The 19,678-nt window shown below is 49.4% G+C and overlaps 1 protein-coding gene across 1 annotated transcript; it reads left to right on the top strand.

The window, feature by feature from the left end:
* The first annotated feature begins 5,617 nt into the window (after window positions 1-5,617).
* Tob2 (transducer of ERBB2, 2) lies at window positions 5,618-14,876 on the top strand. The gene is made up of 2 exons (XM_047549902.1): window positions 5,618-6,040; window positions 12,549-14,876. The coding sequence occupies exon 2, from the start codon at window positions 12,646-12,648 to the stop codon at window positions 13,681-13,683; it is 1,038 nt and encodes a 345-aa protein (XP_047405858.1). The 5' UTR covers window positions 5,618-6,040; window positions 12,549-12,645; the 3' UTR covers window positions 13,684-14,876.
* Window positions 14,877-19,678: the final 4,802 nt, after the last annotated feature.

Below are 19,678 nucleotides of genomic sequence, written 5' to 3'. Positions count from 1 at the left end.
TACAATCCTCCTGCCTCAGTATCTTGAGTTGCTGGGATTACACCACCATGCTAAACCAGTTTGGTTTTTTGTTTTTTCTTTTTCAATTGCTTTTTTTCCCCCCTGCTGGTACCAGGAATCAAACCCAGGGCCTAGGCACATGATGTACAAGTACTCTGCCAAACATTGTTTAGCTATGCCCCACCAGTCTCAGTCAGTATGCTTCTACAATGCCTCCAAGAGAGTTAAAGCTTAATACCAAGGAGGATCTCAAAGGACATGCCCCTTCCACACTGAATGGGCAGTGGGCGGTTTATCCTAGTCCAGTTAATTCCACAGAAATTAACTCTTCTGTCATTCAATTTCATAATGGCATTCTTGGTTTTCTTTCTGATCATCAGAGACCAAGAAAACAATAAATGTTTGTTTATATATATATATATATATATATATATATATATATATATATATATATATATAAAACATCTGTAATCCTGTGACTCAGGAGGCTGAGGTAGGAGGATCACAGGTTTGAGGCCAGCCTGGGTAACTTAGTGAGACTCTCGGCAATTTATCAAGACTGTCTCAAAATGAAAAATAAAAAGGGTCAGGTATATAGTTCAATGGCAAGGCATGCTTGGGTTCCCTAATACTAGAACAAAAAAGACCTCACGGAACTGGGAATCTAAGGGAGCAATAAAACTGACTAAAGGGGCTGGGGATATAGCTCAGTTGGTAGAGTGGTTGCCTTGTGAGCACAAAGCCCTGGGTTCAATTCCCAGCACCACAAAAAAAAAAAAAAAAAAAAACTGAATAAAAAAGAAGGCATGGAGTTAGAGATGTAGCCCAGTAGTAGAATGCTTTGCCTAGCATATAGGTGGTAAAGCATCCCTTGGGTTCAATCTCCAGTACCACAAAAAAATGGAAGGATGTTGGGAAAATAGCCCAAAGCCAAGAGCAGGGATAGAACACATTCAATCCCCAGTACTGCCAAAAAATAAAATAAAATAATCCAACGTGATTTTTATTTATGTTTTAAGTTTTTGTTTTGTTTTCTGGTACCAGGGATTGAACCCAGGGGTTCTTAACCATTGAACCACATCTCCAGCCCTTTTTTATTTTTTGAGACAGTGTCTCACTAAATCGTTTAGGGCCTTGCTAAATTGCTGTGACTGGCTTTGAATTTGTGATCCTCTTGCCTCAACTTCCTGAGTCCCTGGGATTACAGGTGTGTACCACCACACCCAGCTCCACCTGGGATTTTTTTTTTTTTTTATCTTTTTTAGTTGTTGATGGACCATTACTTTATTCACTTATTTATACGTGGTGCTGAGAATTGAACCCAGTGCCTCACACATGCTAGGCAAGGGCTCTACCACTGAGCCACAGCCCAGCCCTCCAACTGTGATTTTTTTTTTTTTTTTTTTTTTTTTTTTGCGGTGCTGGGGATTGAACTCAGGGCCTTGTGCTTGCAAGGCAAACACTCTACCAACTGAGCTATATCCCTAGCCCCCAACTGTGATTTTTAAGTGGTATATTACTCTCAGTCTCAGTGTCTGGAAGACAATAGGGAGTGGTGAGGACCTTAGGGAGCCAGAAAGCTGGTCAAACTAGGAGACAAATGCTATTCAGCAGCAGAAAATTGCTGCCAGTCTGAATGCCCAGTGTCACCACTTTGAATTTAGAACAAGAGGCAAAGTATTTTTGTGCAATATCCTAATTTTTAAATTTTGGCAACTCACTTTTAAACCCTCAGATATCCATATATGCCAAGGAAATGCATCCACCATATGTGAATCTTGATTTGCCAATTAGCAGCCTCTAAATTAAAGAAATGAACTTCCCAGGGACTCAAACTGAACTGGGGATTGAACCCAGGGATGCTTAAGTACTCAGCCATATACCAAGTCCTTTTTCATTTTGAGACAGGGTCTCACTAAATTGCTCAGGTTGGCCTCAAACTTGTGATCATTCTGCTTCAACCTCCAGCATCGCCTAGATTACAAGTGTGTGCCACTATACATGGCCCAACCTGTATCTTCAGTTTTTTTCTTCTTTAAAAAACAAAACAAAACCAAACAACAACAACAACAAAAAAAAAAAAAAAAAAAAAAAACAGGGATTGAACCCAGGGGAACTTAACCACTGAGTCACATCCCCAGCCCTTTTTCATTTTGAGACAAGGTCTCACTAAACTGCTTAGTGCTTGGCTAAGTTGCTGAGGCTGGCTTGCAATTTGTGACCCTCCTGCCTCAGCCTCCCAAGCTGCTGCAGCTGACCCAACCTATATCTTTGTAAAAATAATTTGAAGTTAAGACATAAAAGTGAAATATTCTTTATCTGGTTGGAAATTTCCTGCCTTAAAAACTGAAATTATTTCCATCTTAGATGTTCAGTTTCTTATCAACTCTATCCCCAAGTAGCTTCCACCAAGGCTAAAATATTACTTATTTGAACACTGAATTTTAGTGTCTTAGCAAATGCAGGTTTGTTCTCTTACCTTGTTTACTAGAATTTACAGTCTTGATGAAAAACTAGCAAACCATTTGCCTCTGCAGTCACCCACTCTTCCCCAGTTTGTGTTGTAGGTATTTGCTCCTGCCCAGTTGCAGCAATGGATCCAAAGAATCAAACTGAGAAATGAGGTTTCTTGGATAACTTCAAAGAAAAAATACAAAATTTCTCATCCTGGCATGTGCATGTGAGAGAGTGAATCATCCTGAGAGTTAATTGGGATGACCAACCTGACTTGTCACGGACACCAAAACATCTAGCATAACTTGCTTTATTCTCAGACAGGGGAGTCACCCCTGCCCTCCACCCTCCACACACTGGCTTCTAAAGTTCACCATTTTGAAAGCATGGTGTGTACCTTTAGATATATGATTACTCAAAATGGGAGGGGAATCAGGAATGCTTGAGTAGGAATTCGTCTCACAAGTAAGCAAGATAAAAATCACATGTTGGGAAGAGGAAAACTTCCACCTCACTAGATGCTAGCTGGAGCCATCAATAGTTAAGAAGGGTGATTAACTTTTTTCCTATTTTATCTTATTCTATCTATATGCTAACACTTTAACGCAGAATTCCAGGTTTGCCAAGGAGGTTGGATCTCTCCATTTTGTTTTAGTGATGTTGCTCAGTGCTGAAGTTTCCAGCACTGTAGGACCGGTTCAAATCAAAGCACTAACGCAGAAACTGCGTTCCTCCTAATCTGCCCTCCCTCAGCCTGAGAGCTCCTGTTTTTAAGTACTCGGCTCCTCCTTCCTGAGATACCCTGGGACAACTCATCCTCACCTTTCTCATCTTTCTGTTCTGAAAGGTTTCCCATTGGGGCATGCACGCCAACTGAGTGCAGGACATGGAGGATGCAGTTTGGTCAAAACAGTTGGTGAAGTTAAGAGAAAAATTGTTTGAGTCGGGTGCGGTGGCGCTCGCCTGCAGTCCCAGCGGCTCAGGGCGTGGTGGGGCTGGAGGGAGAGAGGCAGGAGGATCACAAGTTCAAGGCCAGCCTCATCAATTTAGCGAGACCCTGTCTCTAAATTAAAAAAAAAAAAAAAAAAGGATGCAGTTCAGAGTTAGCGCCCCTGGATTCAATCCCTGGTACAAAACAATACAAAACAAAATAAAAAACTATTTGATTCAGGTTTTACATACAGGACCATTTAATCCCCCACATGATCTCCATTTTTATACACGAGGAAATTAAGGTTGGTGATGTAAGACTTGTTGCATTAAATCAAGATCACACAGTAGCAAAACTTGGATGCAAACTCAGTTATTTCCAAGGCTCTTATTAATGACTACAAATACCAGCATTCCTTGTTGCGTCCCACTGCTCAAAGAGCATCCTCGCCAGGACGCAGTCCTAGCGGTTACATGCAAAACCCAATCCGCTGGCGCCTCGCCCCACCGCCAACCAATGAAAGGCTGTTGCTAACATGCCCGCTATATTTTTAGCTTTCAGTGCTTGGGGACCTGTAGTGGGTTGAGTCTCACTACCGAGGTGGAACGCGCGAACTGAGGAGGGGAGGAGAAAGAACGGGAGGGTGAAGCGGTGAAAGGCGGAGGGGGCGTGTGTTTGACGCGCAGCCACTTGCTGACGCACGCGGCAAGTAGTCCCCTGGAGGCGCCCCAGGGTGGAGCGCTCTGAGTGTGGGGGATGGGGGCTGTCGCCCTCCGGCTCCCTCCCACCTCCGGGTCTCTGTGGAGTTTGCCCTCCAGCCCGATGTTTCTCTGCTGCTGTCAAGAACACATTTAAACCCCCACGCTATCGTTCTGTCCTTGCCAAAAAAAGTGATCAAGGAAAATAAAATGCAAACTTCCGTAACTGGAAACTTTCCGATCTCACCACCCCACGTTGGTTCGGGGGTTGCCGTTGGTTCAGAACCGTCAGGAATGAGAATAAAGGCGGGGGGGGGGGAGACTGGGGAGTGGGCCATCAGAGATGTCTGCGCAAGCCCCCCAGGGCTCCGGGCCTCGCCGTCCAGCAGTCCTGCCCGTCTGACCCCACAGACCTCCCTACCCCCGACTCTGTGCCCCCTACTGTCACAAAGAAGCAGAGTGGTTTGCACCGCCAAGATCCGGGCAGAGGGCCAGGACGCGTGCCCAGCCCCAGGTTCGGAAGGTCTTGCTTCGCCGCCTGAGGGACGGTCGGATGCGCAAGCCGGTCGCCCCTGGCGTGAGCGGGCGCCACGCCACGCCACGCCGCAGGACTCTTCCCAGAAGCGTGGTTCTTTGGTTCCTCTCGTGGGGGTCACCAGCGGGGAGAGCAAACTGGGGCGTCGACTTGGGGGCTGCGCTCGCGCGCCTGCGTGGAGCCGGCGCTGGCCCTCTCCCCGCACGGGGAACCCGGGTGTCAGAGGTTACTCGTGGGGCTCCGCTCAAGTGCCTGGCATCGGCCTGCTCCCGCACCACGTGCCCCCGGCCCGATTCCCCCTCGCCCTCCTTTTGACTTTTCGCGTCCGGCGACGAGGCGTGCCGCACTCGGAAGACTCAGACCAAAGCGAGTTCAGGTCCGAAAGGTTTCCAGAGTTCACGAGGTGCCCCCAGCTCGCCCACCCAGGGAGGCCGTAACTGGGCAAGCGCGGCGGGGACAGACGCCTAGAGCTGGAGGGGCGCGCCAAGTGGCTTCGGTGGGAAATGGTTCGGACAAACGTAAATGTGCGCACCGCGGGCGCCCGGGCAGGTGCAGGGTCGGGAAAGTTTCTAGGGGTCAAGCTGTGCCCGCCCCTCTCCTCGACATTCACCAACAGCCGGTCGTGTCCCAGCCCGGCTCCTGTCCTCACGGAGCTCCCCATCTACCTAGCACCCCTACAGGCACGAGTTCGGAGAGTGGTTTGGGGCCGGAAGAAAATACGGCGCGGCGGTGTTGTGATGGGGCAGGGAAGGCAGACAGTCTTGCTGAGGAGGTGGCGGTGCGAGAAGGTCTAGGAGAGCGAGCCCCTGAGCCTACGCCTGCGCCCCACGCCCAGCCGGCTGCGGGCCCGGAAAGGGTTAAGCCGCGGGCCGGCGGGGAAGTAGTCCCGGCCCGGCGCCCCGCCCCGCCCCGCCGGGCGGAGGGACGCATCACGCAGGGGTGGGGAAGCCGGATCCGTGCGCAGGGTTGCTAAGGGTGAAACTTTTCATTGACTTTGCTCACTTCTGGCCGGGGCGCGGGAGGGTGCGGGTCGCGGGTGGAGATAAGCTAGTGGCTCCAGCGGCGCGGGGCCAGAAGGGCCGGGCCGTCCGCCGGCTACAGCCAGTCCGTCCTCCGCCCCGCGACGCGAGCCGCCCTCTGGTCCGCCATCCCAGTGTTGTCGCCGCCGGTCGGCCTGCCCGCGGTCCGTCCATCCCCTGTCGCCGAGTCCGACCTCCAAAAAAGCCGAAAGAATTATATTAGGAGTCATAGCCCGTAACCTCCTCCTCTCTCCCAGCCCTCAACGACGAAAAGGACACATCGGCCCCGGCCTCGTAGCGCCGGGAAGGGCAAGGAGAGCGCCCTCCGCCCCGCGCCCAGGACCACCCTGGCAGGAGAAGACACCCAGCGACCGGCTACCCATCCCGCCGCGCGGAGACCCGAGTGAGTGCGGGGCATGCGGACGGGGCCCACCCTGACACCCACCGGCCGGACGGCCTACCCCACCCCGCCCCACTCCCGCTCTTGGCTTTGCTGGACACTCCACGTCGCTGTCACCCCCTCCGCCGCCGGGCCAGCATTTTCCTCGCCCCTTCTTCCTTTTAGAACCGCCCACCTTTCCCCCTTGCTCCTCTTCTCTCTGCCTCCGATCCTGCGGTACCCAGAGCACCCTTCTCTCCCGGTTGCAAGAGTGGCCTCTCCTGGGTGGAGTGCGTTTCCTCCCCTCCTCCTCTCCCAGTTCTTATATCCCAGATACTCGCTAGTTTTTTCTTATTCCCCAAAGAAACATACCTCCTACCACCACGGCTAAATAAATGAGAGGAAGGAAGGGGATCCAGGCCTCCTTTTTCTGCTTCTTTTCCCGTGTGCGGGGAATGGAGTTGGTAATTATTAAGATGGTTTATTTCTGGTCCTGTGGAGCCTGAGGGATGGAGGTTGAACACCCCTTTTTTTGACGATGGGACCGATTAGAGGGAACTGCCCTTGAACCACTCAACCAGAATTCATTTCAGCTTGAGCTCTTTATCTTCTGGGCTTTTAGGGAAAACTGGGTGGGAAAAAGTACCGGTAGGACTAGGTCAGCTAGTGGATTTTACTTGATCTCCGTGGGGTCCCTGGGAGCAAGGGCCCTACTCCTAAACTCCTTTTCCAGACCAGAGAATGGATTGTACCCTTGACCAGATATCTGGGGAGGGGCAGGAGGGAGCAAACAGAAAGCACCGCCGGCCGACCCTCTCCTCCCCTTGAAGCAACCGAAACCCACACATTGGGATTCAACTTGGGGACGAGCAGACAGGGTTTGGGGTGCCTACTCTAACCTATCGTTTTTCACCTTCCTACCCACCCTACCTGGGAGTAGGTCCCTCATCTGTTTCCCAGCAGAAAAACATCCCTATGCTTTCTTGGCGTGGCGGCCCCCGTCCCTCTCTTAAGCATTGGGAAAAGCAGCTTGTGTGGGAGGCCGGATTAGGGAGGTTTAACACCCTGTAGGGGAGCTTTGCAGAGGATCTGGTAAGTCTGGTCGTAGGGTAGGCCTTGCAGTGGGAGGAGACTCACACCGAATTTTAAATATTAGGAGGTGTTCAGGTTTCAGATATGCAGGTTTTTCTTTCCCAGCCGAGAACCTTTTCCCATTTTCCTGACCCGGGCCTGGTTAGTCAGACTTGGATTAGAAGTGCGGTGAGGCTTGGGCCCCCACTGGCTTCCGGCCTTCTGATTACCAACAGAACTGGGTCCAATTCCTGCTTTTCCCCTTTCCCGACTGTGGGGTGCTGGAGCCAAGCCCACAGGGCCGTAAGTGGGAAGGGCTCCTTTCTCTTTGACTCCACCGTCTGTCCCTACAGCAACCCCAGACAGCGGCTGCCCAGCCCATGGAATTCAGATTCAGCGGCAGGGCTGTGGGTGGGAGGACGAGGCCTCCTCTACCCCAGCCCACCCGCTTCGCCCAGAAAAAACTCATTGGGAGCAGGTCCCTAATTCAGCAGTCCTGGGAGGCTCTGAAGAGAGCGGGGAAAGTTCGGCCCCACGGACCGACGCGGTGGGTGGTACGAACCGCGAGCTGGCCTTGTGGGTAGATTTGGACGAACTGTCTCGGGCGGTGGGAGGGGGCGCCTGCCGCGCAGCGCGCATGTGCGTCGGAAACTTTTCCTCTGCTCCCGACCCTCGGCCAGTCCCCCTGCCGGGCATGCGTGGTCCGGCGGCCGGCCTCCGTGGAGGGCGCAGGAAGCTTAGTATGCGCAGAAGTAGGTCACGCGTCGGCGCGCCGGAGCGGCCTGGGGACTGCGGGTCCCAGGGTGCCGAGCGCGCGGCGCCGGCCTCCGCCCGCCTTGCGCCCTCCTGGCCTCGGAGGAGCCCGGAGCGCCCTGCCGTGGGGGAGCCCTGCGGGTCGCGCCCAGTGATGCCCGGGGCCGCGTCTGGGCGGTGGTGAGACCCAGCAGGGCGCGGTCAGCACGAGCCCTGGAAGCGTTCGGCCCGCGCCGCCGGTGGGGCGGGGGTCCCGGGGGCTGACTGTCACCCCTCCGCACCTTGCTCAAATCGAGAACCTCCTTTATTTGAATCCTGTAGTGCTTGATCGTAGGACGATTTGGATGTAAGGGTTTCAGGTGCCTGAGTATTTTTATGGATTTGGGGCCCAGTAGATTCTTTTCACCATTGTCCCTTCAGCCCTTTTTAAAACACAACTGCTTTTTTCCTTAAAAATCTTGCTTCGCTTCCTAATTAGAATAAGATGTACTCCGTGTTTATATAAATATTTCAGAGTATACTCTGTTGCCGTGTTTAACTAAAAGAACAACAAAAACAAAAGACCTTCTTGCCTCCTCCTGTAATCCCTACTGAAGCCGGAAGGTCCCCAAATTTGAGGCCAGTCTGGGCAATTTAGCAAGACCCTGTTGCAAAGTAAAATTAAAAGTGCTGAGGGTGTATCTCACCCCATCTTTGTCTTTAAACTTACTGTTTAAAACGCAAGTTAACACAGGGAGCTGAATCCAGGTTTAACTACTTTGTATCTGAAAGTAAGCAAGTTCAGGAGGATGAGGTTTTTGTTTTCTCGTTTTTTTCTTTTTGTTTTTGTTGGTACGAGGGATGAACCCAGGGGCGCTTAACCACTGAGCCATATCCCCAACCCTTGTTTATGTTTTATTTTGACAGTGTCTTGCTATGTTGCTGAGGCTGGCTTTGAACTTGAAATCCTCCTGCCTCAGTCTCCTGGAATTATAGGCTTGCACCACTGCGCTCTGTAGGAGGATAAGATTCTTTAGTGAAACTGGACAAAATTTGTATTTGAAACTTTTTAATACACTGACAAAAGAAGGGATTTTTGCTATTAAACACTTGGGCCTCCCCCCACTTTTTTGCCACCTTTCTAGCCTTTTGGTTGGAAAAGATTTAAAGAATTTTCTGCAGCTGCTTAATAAATCTACTTGTTCCTTTTATGGAAGGATAGTTATTTCTAAGCACTATAATCTTACCACACTTTCATAAATATTTTATATAGAAGCACTAGAAATTGTCCATAGCTTTGTTTAAAAAAAAAAAAAAAAAAAAAAAAAAAAAAACTCATCCAGTGGTCACTCCTAACTTTAGCTGAAGACAGACAGCACCAGTGCTTTAATCCTCTGCCCCATAAGCTTCTTGAAGTCAAAATTAGAGCCTGAGCTGATAGAGCAGAAAATCTCATTCTGGTCATCCGGCCTTTTTGTATGGTTCCGTCCCACAACCATCTGGCCTGGCCTGTTCTACAATTAAAGAGGCAAAGGTGGCATTATACACTTCCTTATATGTGCTGCGACATCGCTGAGGTATAAATTGGTGTGCAGCTTTAGTTGCTTATGCTGCAGAAAATGGTTCACTAGGCAGGGCTGATGACAGTGGTTCTATTGTATTTTGGGGTGGGAGGCTTATTTCCCAATGACTTTGGCCTGCATTTAAAATGCTCCCATTTTGAGGCTGAACTGTTCAGGGCTTTGAACGTGGAAGACAATTAGACAGCAAAGTCTGAGGAGGCTTAGTAAGGTATGGAAGTCCTTCTTTGGTCGGGTGGAATACCAAGAGGTACATTTTAAGAGGCCACATGGTGCCTCAGAAGTGTCACATGTTGACTTCAAGTCTTTTACTTTTCAAAAAACTTTGAAAACACTGGTTTTAACTCCAAACCCATTCTTGGGATCTGATGCCAACTTTCTTCACAATTTTTTAGTTTCCTCCATGTTGAATACCTCTAGTTGACCATGGTAGCCCTTTCAAACCCTTTTTTTTTTTTTTTTTTTAATTTTATTTATTTATTTATTTATTTTTTGGCGGTACTGGGGATCAACCTCAGGGCCTTGTGCTTGCGAGGCAAGCACTCTACCAGCTGAGCTATCTCCCCAGCCCTTTTTTTTTTTTTTTAAACTATACTGGGGGTTGAACCCAGGGGTGCTCTACCTTTATTAATTTTAGCCCTGGGGATTGAACCCAAGGGTGCTTAACCACTAAACCACATCCCTAAGCCCTTATTTTGAGACAGGGTCTCACTAAGTTGCTGAGGCTAACCTCAAACTTACATTCCTCCTACCTTAGCCTCCTGAATTGCTGGGAGTAGTGGTGGGCGCCACCATGCCTGGCTCAAACCTCCATTCTTAAACCTGGTATGATGTTCCACATCTATAATCCCAGCTACTTAGAATCACTCGAGCCCAGGAGGTTAAAGGTCAGCCTAGGCAACATAGCAAGACACCTTTTTTTTTTTTTTTTTTTTTTAAAGCCTCCATTCTTGGGAGGAGTCCCATGGTCCTGTAGCTAGCTTTGTATCTGGTAATGAACCAATCCTCAGAAACAAAGCCCCTAATCTTTTTACCATTCTTCTCTTTAAACCTAAAAAGGACCCTGGGAATGATCTATTTTGATCATGAACAGACATTTAAAGAAACTTACAGATCAAAGTCTTTTGGTGACTGGGATGAAGAGGAAACCTAGGTTTCCTGAGTGCTGAACATTCTGTGGCAGGTTTGGGAGAAGGACACAGTCACTGTATTTCTGCTGACTCTCCATGTGACCCTCTCTGTTTCCTCAGATCTGAAATGAGAGACCAGATGGAGCTACTGACTTTCAGTGCTCTAGATTGATCCAGTGCATTTTTTCAGATACTTTCATACCAGAATTTTTTCCTGGGGATTTAGTCCTAAAAGTGCTCCTAGGAGCCATGGACCAAGGTCTAAGAATTAACAAGGAAGTATGTTGGGGCAGGTGTTCAGAAAACTCAAGACGTGCCCAAACCTATAGCTACTACCTGGATACTTCATACTGGAACCAGAAGGAACTTTAATCAATATCCAACATTGAGTCTTTCACAGGACAGAAGTTGCCCTTGACAGGTCATGGATCAATCTCATCTCTGTGCTGAGCTCAGTGGCATAGACTTGCCCAGAAGTCTGGTTAGGGATATGTTTTGGACCTGTTTGCCCTTGGAGATTGCCATTTTTTGTTCATTTTCTCCCGGAGCATGAGTCCAGGAGCCACCCTTTTGGAGAAAGTGAGAGTAGGATCATGCACTCTTAGGACTTCTCGATCATGTTCCCAAAACATGAGACTGACCCAAACCTTTTTGACCTCAGTGGGATCTGGCTGTGAGAGAGTCCCAAAATAACAATCTGAATGTTTATCTTGGGCTCCCAGGATCTCCAAACACTTGATATATCTGATCCAGTGCCGAGGACAGGTGGTCAGACAGTCCCTCAGAGACAGTGATGATGGGTCCCCAGCTGGAGACTAGGGTGATGGAAAATTTCTTCCCTCTGCCATCATCCTCATCACTTACGCCTTCTCCAGAAACTACAGAGATTCCCTCAGGCCATACCAGTGCTGCTCTTGTGTGCATGTGTGGGGGTGGGTATTGGGATTGAACCTAGGGGTACAGCCCCAACCTGTTTTTTTTTAAATGCTGAGGCTGGCTTTATCCTTCTGCCTCTGCCTTCCGAGTTGCTGGGATTACAGGCACATGCCACCTTGCCCAACCAGTGCTGCTCTTAATGCTCTGCTGGCCACCAGGGCCCTGCTTCTTGCTCCTTTCCTCTCTTTGCCAGGGTGGCAATTCCCTTGTTGGCCCACAACTCTGGTTGTGACAAGTCTTGCCTTTTTCCTGTGATCACGCTCTTGTTCCATTTTTGGAGGCACTCTGAATGGAAATGAAGCTTTAGTTGCACTGTAGTTCTTACATCAGTTCTGCAAACCCAGACTGAGCCTGAAAGCATACACACCCATGGGGCCCAGGGTGACAGATGGATATGACTGGAGTCCAAGCCCCAGTGAAAAGTTGGCAGTGTTCTTTCATGTTCAGTGACCTGTATTCCTTTCAATGTAAGGAGGACACCTAAAACTTTTAAACTTACATCTTAGCTGTGACAGTTTGGGGGCATGACTTCACCAAGACGTTACGGAGACAGTGAAGGCCTTCCCTTCTTCTGATGAATTAGGAGCCTGGGTTTTTATTCACTTATTTATTTTTGTTTGGGGTGTGTGTGTCATTCATACAGTGACCTGAATTCTCATGGTAGAAAATAGCATCCCTCTGTCTTTATTATTAAATAATAGCTAATTTTTTTTAGTTGTCAATGGACCTTTATTTATTTATACGTAGTGCTGAGAATTGAACCCAGTGCCTCACACATGCTAGGCAAGCGCTCTACCACTGAGCCACAACCTCAGCCCCAATAATGGATAACTTTATCAAATGTCTACTAATACCAAGTACAGCATAAGGCAGTTCATATCCTCAAACTTCATGATAGACTCATTTTTCTGGTGAGAAAACTACGACTCAGAAGGAAGTAACTTGTCTACAATTGTATAATTGAACCAGCCACTGGTGGAATGGAAATGGGGCTTCCAGAACTATGTGATCCAAAGTTGGTGTTTTTCTGCACTTTCACCTTTCTGCATATGTATTCATGGTACTCTTCTCCTTATTTCCCAGAACCATCTGGAGCCCAAGTCTGCCCATCTTACATCTGCAACCACTTCCCTTGGCCTGTGTACGTGACCTGCAGTGATCCTCTGCCTAGGAAAAGACCATGCAGCTAGAGATCAAAGTGGCCCTGAACTTCATCATCTCCTATTTATACAACAAGCTGCCCCGGCGCCGTGCAGACCTATTTGGAGAGGAGCTTGAGCGACTTTTGAAAAAGAAATATGAAGGCCACTGGTACCCTGATAAGCCACTCAAGGGCTCTGGCTTCCGCTGCGTCCACATTGGGGAGATGGTGGACCCTGTGGTAGAGCTGGCCGCCAAGCGGAGCGGCCTGGCGGTGGAGGATGTGCGGGCCAATGTGCCTGAGGAGCTGAGTGTCTGGATTGACCCTTTCGAGGTGTCCTACCAGATTGGTGAGAAGGGGGCTGTGAAAGTGCTGTACCTGGATGATAGTGAGGGCAGTGGCGTCCCAGAGCTGGACAAGGAGATCAAGAGCAGCTTCAACCCTGACGCTCAGGTATTTGTGCCCATTGGCAGCCAGGACAGCTCCCTGTCCAACTCCCCATCACCATCCTTCGGCCAGTCGCCCAGCCCCACCTTTATCCCTCGCTCTGCCCAGCCCATCACTTTCACCACCGCTTCTTTCGCTGCCACCAAATTTGGCTCTACCAAGATGAAGAAGGGTGGTGGGGCATCTAGTGGTGGGGGCGTGGCCAGTGGTGGGGCAAGTGGCCAGCAGCCACCACAACAACAGCCTCGCATGGTCCGCTCGCCCACCAACAACCTGCTGAAGCACAAGAGCCTCTCTCTGTCTATGCATTCATTGAACTTCATCACGGCCAGCCCGGCCCCTCAGTCTCAGCTCTCACCCAATGCCAAGGAGTTCGTGTACAATGGTGGTGGCTCACCTAGCCTCTTCTTTGATGGAGCTGATGGCCAGGGCAGTGGCACCTCAGCACCCTTTGGGGGGGGTGGGGCCAGCACCTGTAACAGCAGCAGCTTTGATGTGGCCCAGGTATTTGGAGGTGGCACCAATAGCCTTTTCCTGGAGAAGACACCCTTTGTGGAAGGCCTGAGCTACAACCTCAACACCATGCAATACCCCAGCCAGCCATTCCAGCCTGTTGTGTTGGCCAACTGAACACTCATCCCCCTGGGGAGCCAAGAGCACCCAAGACCACAAAAAAGGAAGGAAAGGAGAGGAAAGGCCAAAAAAAAAGAGGAAAAGAAAACTGTACAAAAAGATTTCCAATCTTCTCACTCTCACTTCTAGAAAAAAGATCCAGCTCAGGCATGGAGTGGGAGGGGGCTCCTGAAGCACTGAATTGTGTGTAACTCAACCCCCTGACCATTTTCCTGCCTGCCTCTGATTTATTTGGTTGGTTTGGGTTTTGTATTTCTTTTTTTTTTTCTTTTTTTTTTTTTTTACATGTAGTTTTCTATATAACATCTTTAATTAGTGGCTTCCTGTGCTAAGAATGGTCCAGATGTGAATCGCTGCTCCCTGCTCCCTCCTCCCTCCTTCACACTCCTTTTAAGATTGGTGTGTCCAAGCTCACAGGGAAGGAAGAGCTGCAGCTGGGGCCAAGCCCTCCCCTGAGTAGGGAGAGGCTGGCCCGTTTCACTGCCTGTCCCCCAGCTGTCCTCTCACTCAAAGCCATCCAACCTCAGCAGGGCTTCTTCAGCCCTGCCACCCAAATAGGTCTGACTCCAGCCCACACTCCCTCTCAGGCTGGGCCACAGGGTGTTGCCAGCTAGCCACTTGACATCCTCCCCCAAGAGCTAATGTCTGTGACTACAGGGAGGTTAGCACTTTGTTGAAATCCTTTCATCTCAGTCTTGTGGCCCCATCTACCATCCCCTCCAGGCCTAGATGATAATCATGACCCTGGACACCCAGCATGGTTGATAAGCATGGCCTATTTCTCTCTCTCATGCAGCCCTTCTTCCCTGGGCCTGAGGCTGTGGGCTGGGAGGTGAGGATAAGGTGTGTGTGTATGTGTGTGTACATGTACATTTGTGAGTGTGTGCGGTTTGCTGTCCTGTTCTAAAGGATTCCAAGCCATGTGAAACTTCCCTCTGGATGTGACTCTGGGTTGCAGCAAGTGCTTATTTATGTATGAGGTTGGGGATGGGCTGGGGGTGGGTTGTCAGTTCTTTTGTAAGGCAGTACACATGGAGGGGGTGGCATCGGCTGAGCCTAAGGCACTCCCAGGGGAAAGCACTGCAGAAGGAACTGGTTTCCAGACTGCAGAAGGATCTGCACTTTTGTTTGTTTTTGACCAAAAAAAAAAAAAAAAAAAATTTTATACACACACACATACACATATATAGGAAAAAAAAGTATATATATATATATGTGTATATATATATGTGTATATATATATGTGTGTGTGTGTATATATATATGTGTATATATATATATATATATATATATATATATATGTATATATATATATATAAACAAAAGCTCTGAAGGGCAGAAGGAATATCCAAGTCTCTGATGCCTAAGAGAAGTCCCTAGACTTCGGTTACCCTGTTGTGCAACCTTAGCCCAGAATGGGAGCTGCTTACCTGAGTTCCATTGGTGGGGGAGTGGACAGGAAGATGGGACCTGCGTTTGGAGTCAGTGCCTATAGCAGGCAGTCCAGAGCCTTGAATTGTGACTTTCTGGTCTTTTGGTTGTGTTATTTTACTGTGTTTGTGCCCCTGCCTGAGTTTCTTGGTACCTCTCTCTTGCCATCCCTTCTCACTGCCCTTACCCTGCCTGCCCTGGACCTGGATGCTGTGAGGCATAGTCTCCTGGGTAGGCCAGGTGGGACAGGCATGGGGTCCTCCCAGCCATTGTACTTGGTATGCAGAAGGGCATTGGCTCCCCTTCCCCAGGGCATAGCTTCTGAGCCACAGTGCTTTGGTATGGGGCACTTGGCATCAGGGCTCCATCACCATAAAGCACCAAAGTCCTGGCACCCCACCCAACCGACTCCATTCTTCCAGGGACCCCAAGTGGGCACTGCTGTGGCAGTGAGTCTGGCCCAGACAGACACTGCCGTCCTCCCCTCCCTACAGTGGGCACCAGCTCTACCTCCCCCAGCAGGGCAAGGCCCTGGCTTCTCAGCCTAGCACCATCGTTCCTATAGACGTCTCCGGCCAGCCCAGTCTGGGTCACCCTCTCCCTCGTCCTCAGCTCCTGTGCGGGTGACAGGCCCAGGCAGATAGCTCCTCTGGGAAAGGTTGGATGCTGCCTTATCCCCCTTCCAGCCCCTCCTGTGTGCACACACTGGTACCACCCACACCCAGGCCAGCTTGTTTCTCACATGCAGGGAGAGGGGGAGACCAATCCCTTCCTGTCTCTTGAAATACGAAGAAAAATGTGTGTTCAGGAGCATGGCTCCTACACTGGGTTTTTGGACCCAGTTTAGTCTGTCTCGTCTCAAATCTAGACATTCTTGCTTCAATTTTATTTTTTTTAAGAAAAAAAAAAATCTGCACTAATTTACCTGGTTTCGTAGGAAAACTTTTTTTTTATTTTTTACATTTTTTGGTGTCCGTTTGTATTGAATAATTTGCTACATTTGTAAAATGTAAGAGGTATATATAATATATGTATATTTCTAACGTAAGAAACGTAATTTTTTCTTTTCAAGGTTTTTTCTTAAAAAGAGGAGAGAAATTGATATTTTTTCAGGAAAAACAAACTTTAAAATAAAAAAAGAGGAGAATGAACCTTTTTCTCCCCTTTTCCCGTCCTCTCTCTATCCCTCTTTCCCAGGAACAAATCAGAAGATGGATTATCTTGTAAAGAATGTAAACTGTCAGTCCAGAATGATGTCTTTCTCAATGCAGGAGCTAAAGATTCTCTAATTGTCTCCCTAGGAGTGGGAGGGGCATTGAGGCCACTGTGGAGAGGAGCCAGGGGAGCAGGTTGGTGACTTTTTTTTCTTTAGTGAAGGAGGAATACAATCAAGTGTTTTGTATTCAGAATGTCGTGCAATATTTTGGAATGGGACATTGGTGTGTTAGAGATTTAGTTTAAAAACAAGATTGATCAAATCTGTACAGTTTATATTGTTCCAGATTTTTTTAAGTTTGTATTAAAAGCATGATATATAATAGCCCTCTTCTTGCTCCTAACTCATTTTGTTTATGGGATCCCTGGGGATGGAGAGAATAGGAGTGGCCCAACCCCCACCCCTGGGTGGACATAACTGACCTCTTCGTGTGCCCACTGCCACAGTCTTTCCATGTTGCAGACAGTTTCCGTGGGGCTAATAGACATTCCTTTGGTTGCCAGTTGGTGGGGTCAGGACCACAAACAGCCTTGAGATTGGGATTCCTCTTGGTGACTATTCCTTGGCTAGGAGGGAGGGTCAGCCTCCAGCCTGCTCTAGATCTAGTATTTGGCCACCCAGGCCACTTGGTCCTTAGATGTAGGCAAGGGTAAGGAGAGCCCACCTAAGCCAGGTTTTGTCCAAACACCTGATGCTTGGGTCTCAGTCCTTTTCTTGGGCTGATACCTCCCTAGCTGCTTTAGAGGTGACAGCCTGCCTGAGTTCAGGGTTGGAAAAGAGCCCACTTTATGCCATGGGCTGATTTCCTTGAGATTTCATCCACCTCCGCCCTCTCCCAGGGCCCATTAATGCTGCCTAAGGTCTTTGGGCTGAACTGGGCCCAGGGTATTTGTGCAGGTATTTGTTGAATCTTACATCACCCTCACAGTAGCCTGTGGTAAAGGCAAGTTAGATTGCCAGCCTAAATTCACAAAACTGGTAAGTGGTAAGGCTGAGATTTTTGATTTGTGTCATGTATTCAATCCAGTGATCTTGAGCAGTGTTAGGCCCTTGTCAGAGAACAAACCGGTGTCTGCCTTTTCCAGAGCTCATCTCCCAAATATTTGATGAACTGTGGTAACTGCTATGAGAGCAGGGTGATGGGGGTGGGGAGCCCTGACACTTTCGAGCTGCGGCAGAGGGCAGGTATGCCCAGGCTCCTCACTTTACAGACAGGCCAGTGCAGCCCCATCTCCCCGCAACATGTGTGCTTCATGTACCTAGAGGCTCTGGGCCTAAACATCCAGCCTCTAGACAGTGTCCCAGGAGCCCTGGTGTCTAGCTCCTTCCACTGGCTGCTTTCTGCAGTGTCAAACAGAAGGAAACCCCTGGTCTAGACACAAGGTCACTTATAGGTCTCATTCTTCTGTCCCAACATGAGAAAGCAAGCCTATCCTGTGTACAGGCTGTCCACCAGTCATGGGCCCCAGAGCAGAGGGTTAACAACCCCTCATGGACTCATTCCTATTTAGAAACACAGGTCCTGACTCAGCAGGATCACTTGTTCCCACTCTCCTCAGACCTGAAGAGCCAGGGCAAGATCCCACCCACATGCCGAGACTAACTTCTGGGACAGCCAGTCCCTCCAGCTCAAAGTGTGGACACTACATATTTGAACAAACCCCCAACTCCTCCATGGCATGGACATAGAAGTGACTCACTCCATTCATGCCAAGGTTTATTCACCAATTGCTCACTGGCTCTGAAGAGTGAACAGGAGACCTGGAGGGGTAAAGGTCTGATTCGGACCCCTGCCCTGCAGCAGGGGAAGAAACTATTCTGGCAGACTCAGAGTTCCTCCAAAAAATGGCCTCATTTGTGCACTTGAAAAACCATCCCTGGGCATCCACTGTTCTGGGAACAGGTTGGGGACAGCTTCAGGACACATATATACAAGGGATCTGGGAGCCCACAGATCCAAGAAGGCTTCCTAGAGGTGTGAAGAGGGAGTAGAAGTTAGCCACAAAGGAAAAGGCAAGGCTGCACCCCTCCCAGGGAAACCTCATCAGGAGGGCACCCATCAGGGGTAGGGGAAGAGCCTGGACCCTGTTCCTTAGAAGCACAGGTACCAATTCCACCCCCACTGCTCCCTAGCTGGGGAACCTTCCAGCAAGCCACCTACTTCAGCACCTCAGTTCCCTCACCTCTAAAATGAGAATAATAATTAGTACTTCCTGTGAAAAACAGAATAATGGGTGGGGAATGTTGAGGCACTGGCTGGTCTGGAGTAAAGAAGTATCGCTTTCATCAACAGGGCATTATTGTCCATCCTCAAAGGTCACCAGCCAGCCCCATCCGGTCTATCGACCTGCACGGGCAAACAGGCTGAAACCCAGGCCTGTCATCAACAGGACCAGGCTGGGGCCAAAAAGAAAACAGTTTCACTTTAGAGCCTGGCTGCCCTGGCCTTGCCTTGCCTAGGTGGAACGCTGGCTCCAGTAAGAGGATATCCCATGAAGTATAGCAAATTCTACTGCCCTCTTCTCCAGGGGCCTGCCTTGCTCCTCAGGATGGGAAGAGGCCTCAACTTGCAGCTCCAAAGCCTTCTGGGAGTTTCTCCTTGAAGAGGCAGATGGGTGGGTAGGGGTGATTCACACAGCAAATTCTGCTCCCTCCTTGATGCCTGCCTGAGTCAGCACCTCTAGGCCAAGGGGATGCCACTGTCTGGTCCCTACCACTGCCACCTCCCTGAGAGTAGGTTGGGGTGGAAGGACACACTTCCTCCTCTTCATGGCTTGGCCAGCCTGGCCAGCCAAGTCCAGCTTGGTTTGTTCATTCTCTGGCTTTGAATTTGGAAAATTTCACTGCCAGCCAAGAGAACTGGGTTCTAGGTTCCGGAAGCTGCCAACTCACTGTGTAACCTTGAATATCTCCTGACATCTGTCCCAACTACACAATGAAGGACAGTGGGGTCAGATCTCTGTCCAGTTAGGCCATTCCCTGGACTAGTACCTCTTTTTTTTTTTTTTTGGGTGCTGGGGATCGAACCCAGGGTCTTAGTGCTTACAAGGCAAGCACTCTACTGACTGAGTTATCTCCCCAGCCCCTGGACTAGTACCTCTTCCTGCTCTGGTGAGGACCCTTGGAAGGCCCTGTGCTGTGGTGCCTTTCCCAGGGAGGGGGAGAAGATGAGCATCGAGGCCCCAGGCAGCCTTGCAGTATGGCTGAATACCCCCAAAGTATGAAAACCTAATTCAACCACTACTGGGCTGTGGCAAGGCTAGGTAAGTCTGGGCAGGGAGAAGACCTGCCCCAGCGGCCTGGCTATCTGCATTATTCTTCCTCTGTCCTGATCTATTCCATATT

This window comes from Sciurus carolinensis, chromosome 4 (genome assembly GCF_902686445.1).
Source record: "Sciurus carolinensis chromosome 4, mSciCar1.2, whole genome shotgun sequence".
In the NCBI taxonomy this organism is placed as follows: domain Eukaryota; kingdom Metazoa; phylum Chordata; class Mammalia; order Rodentia; family Sciuridae; genus Sciurus; species Sciurus carolinensis.
The sequence above is the reverse complement of the archived record's forward strand: the minus strand, read 5'-3'. Positions and strand labels throughout refer to the sequence as shown.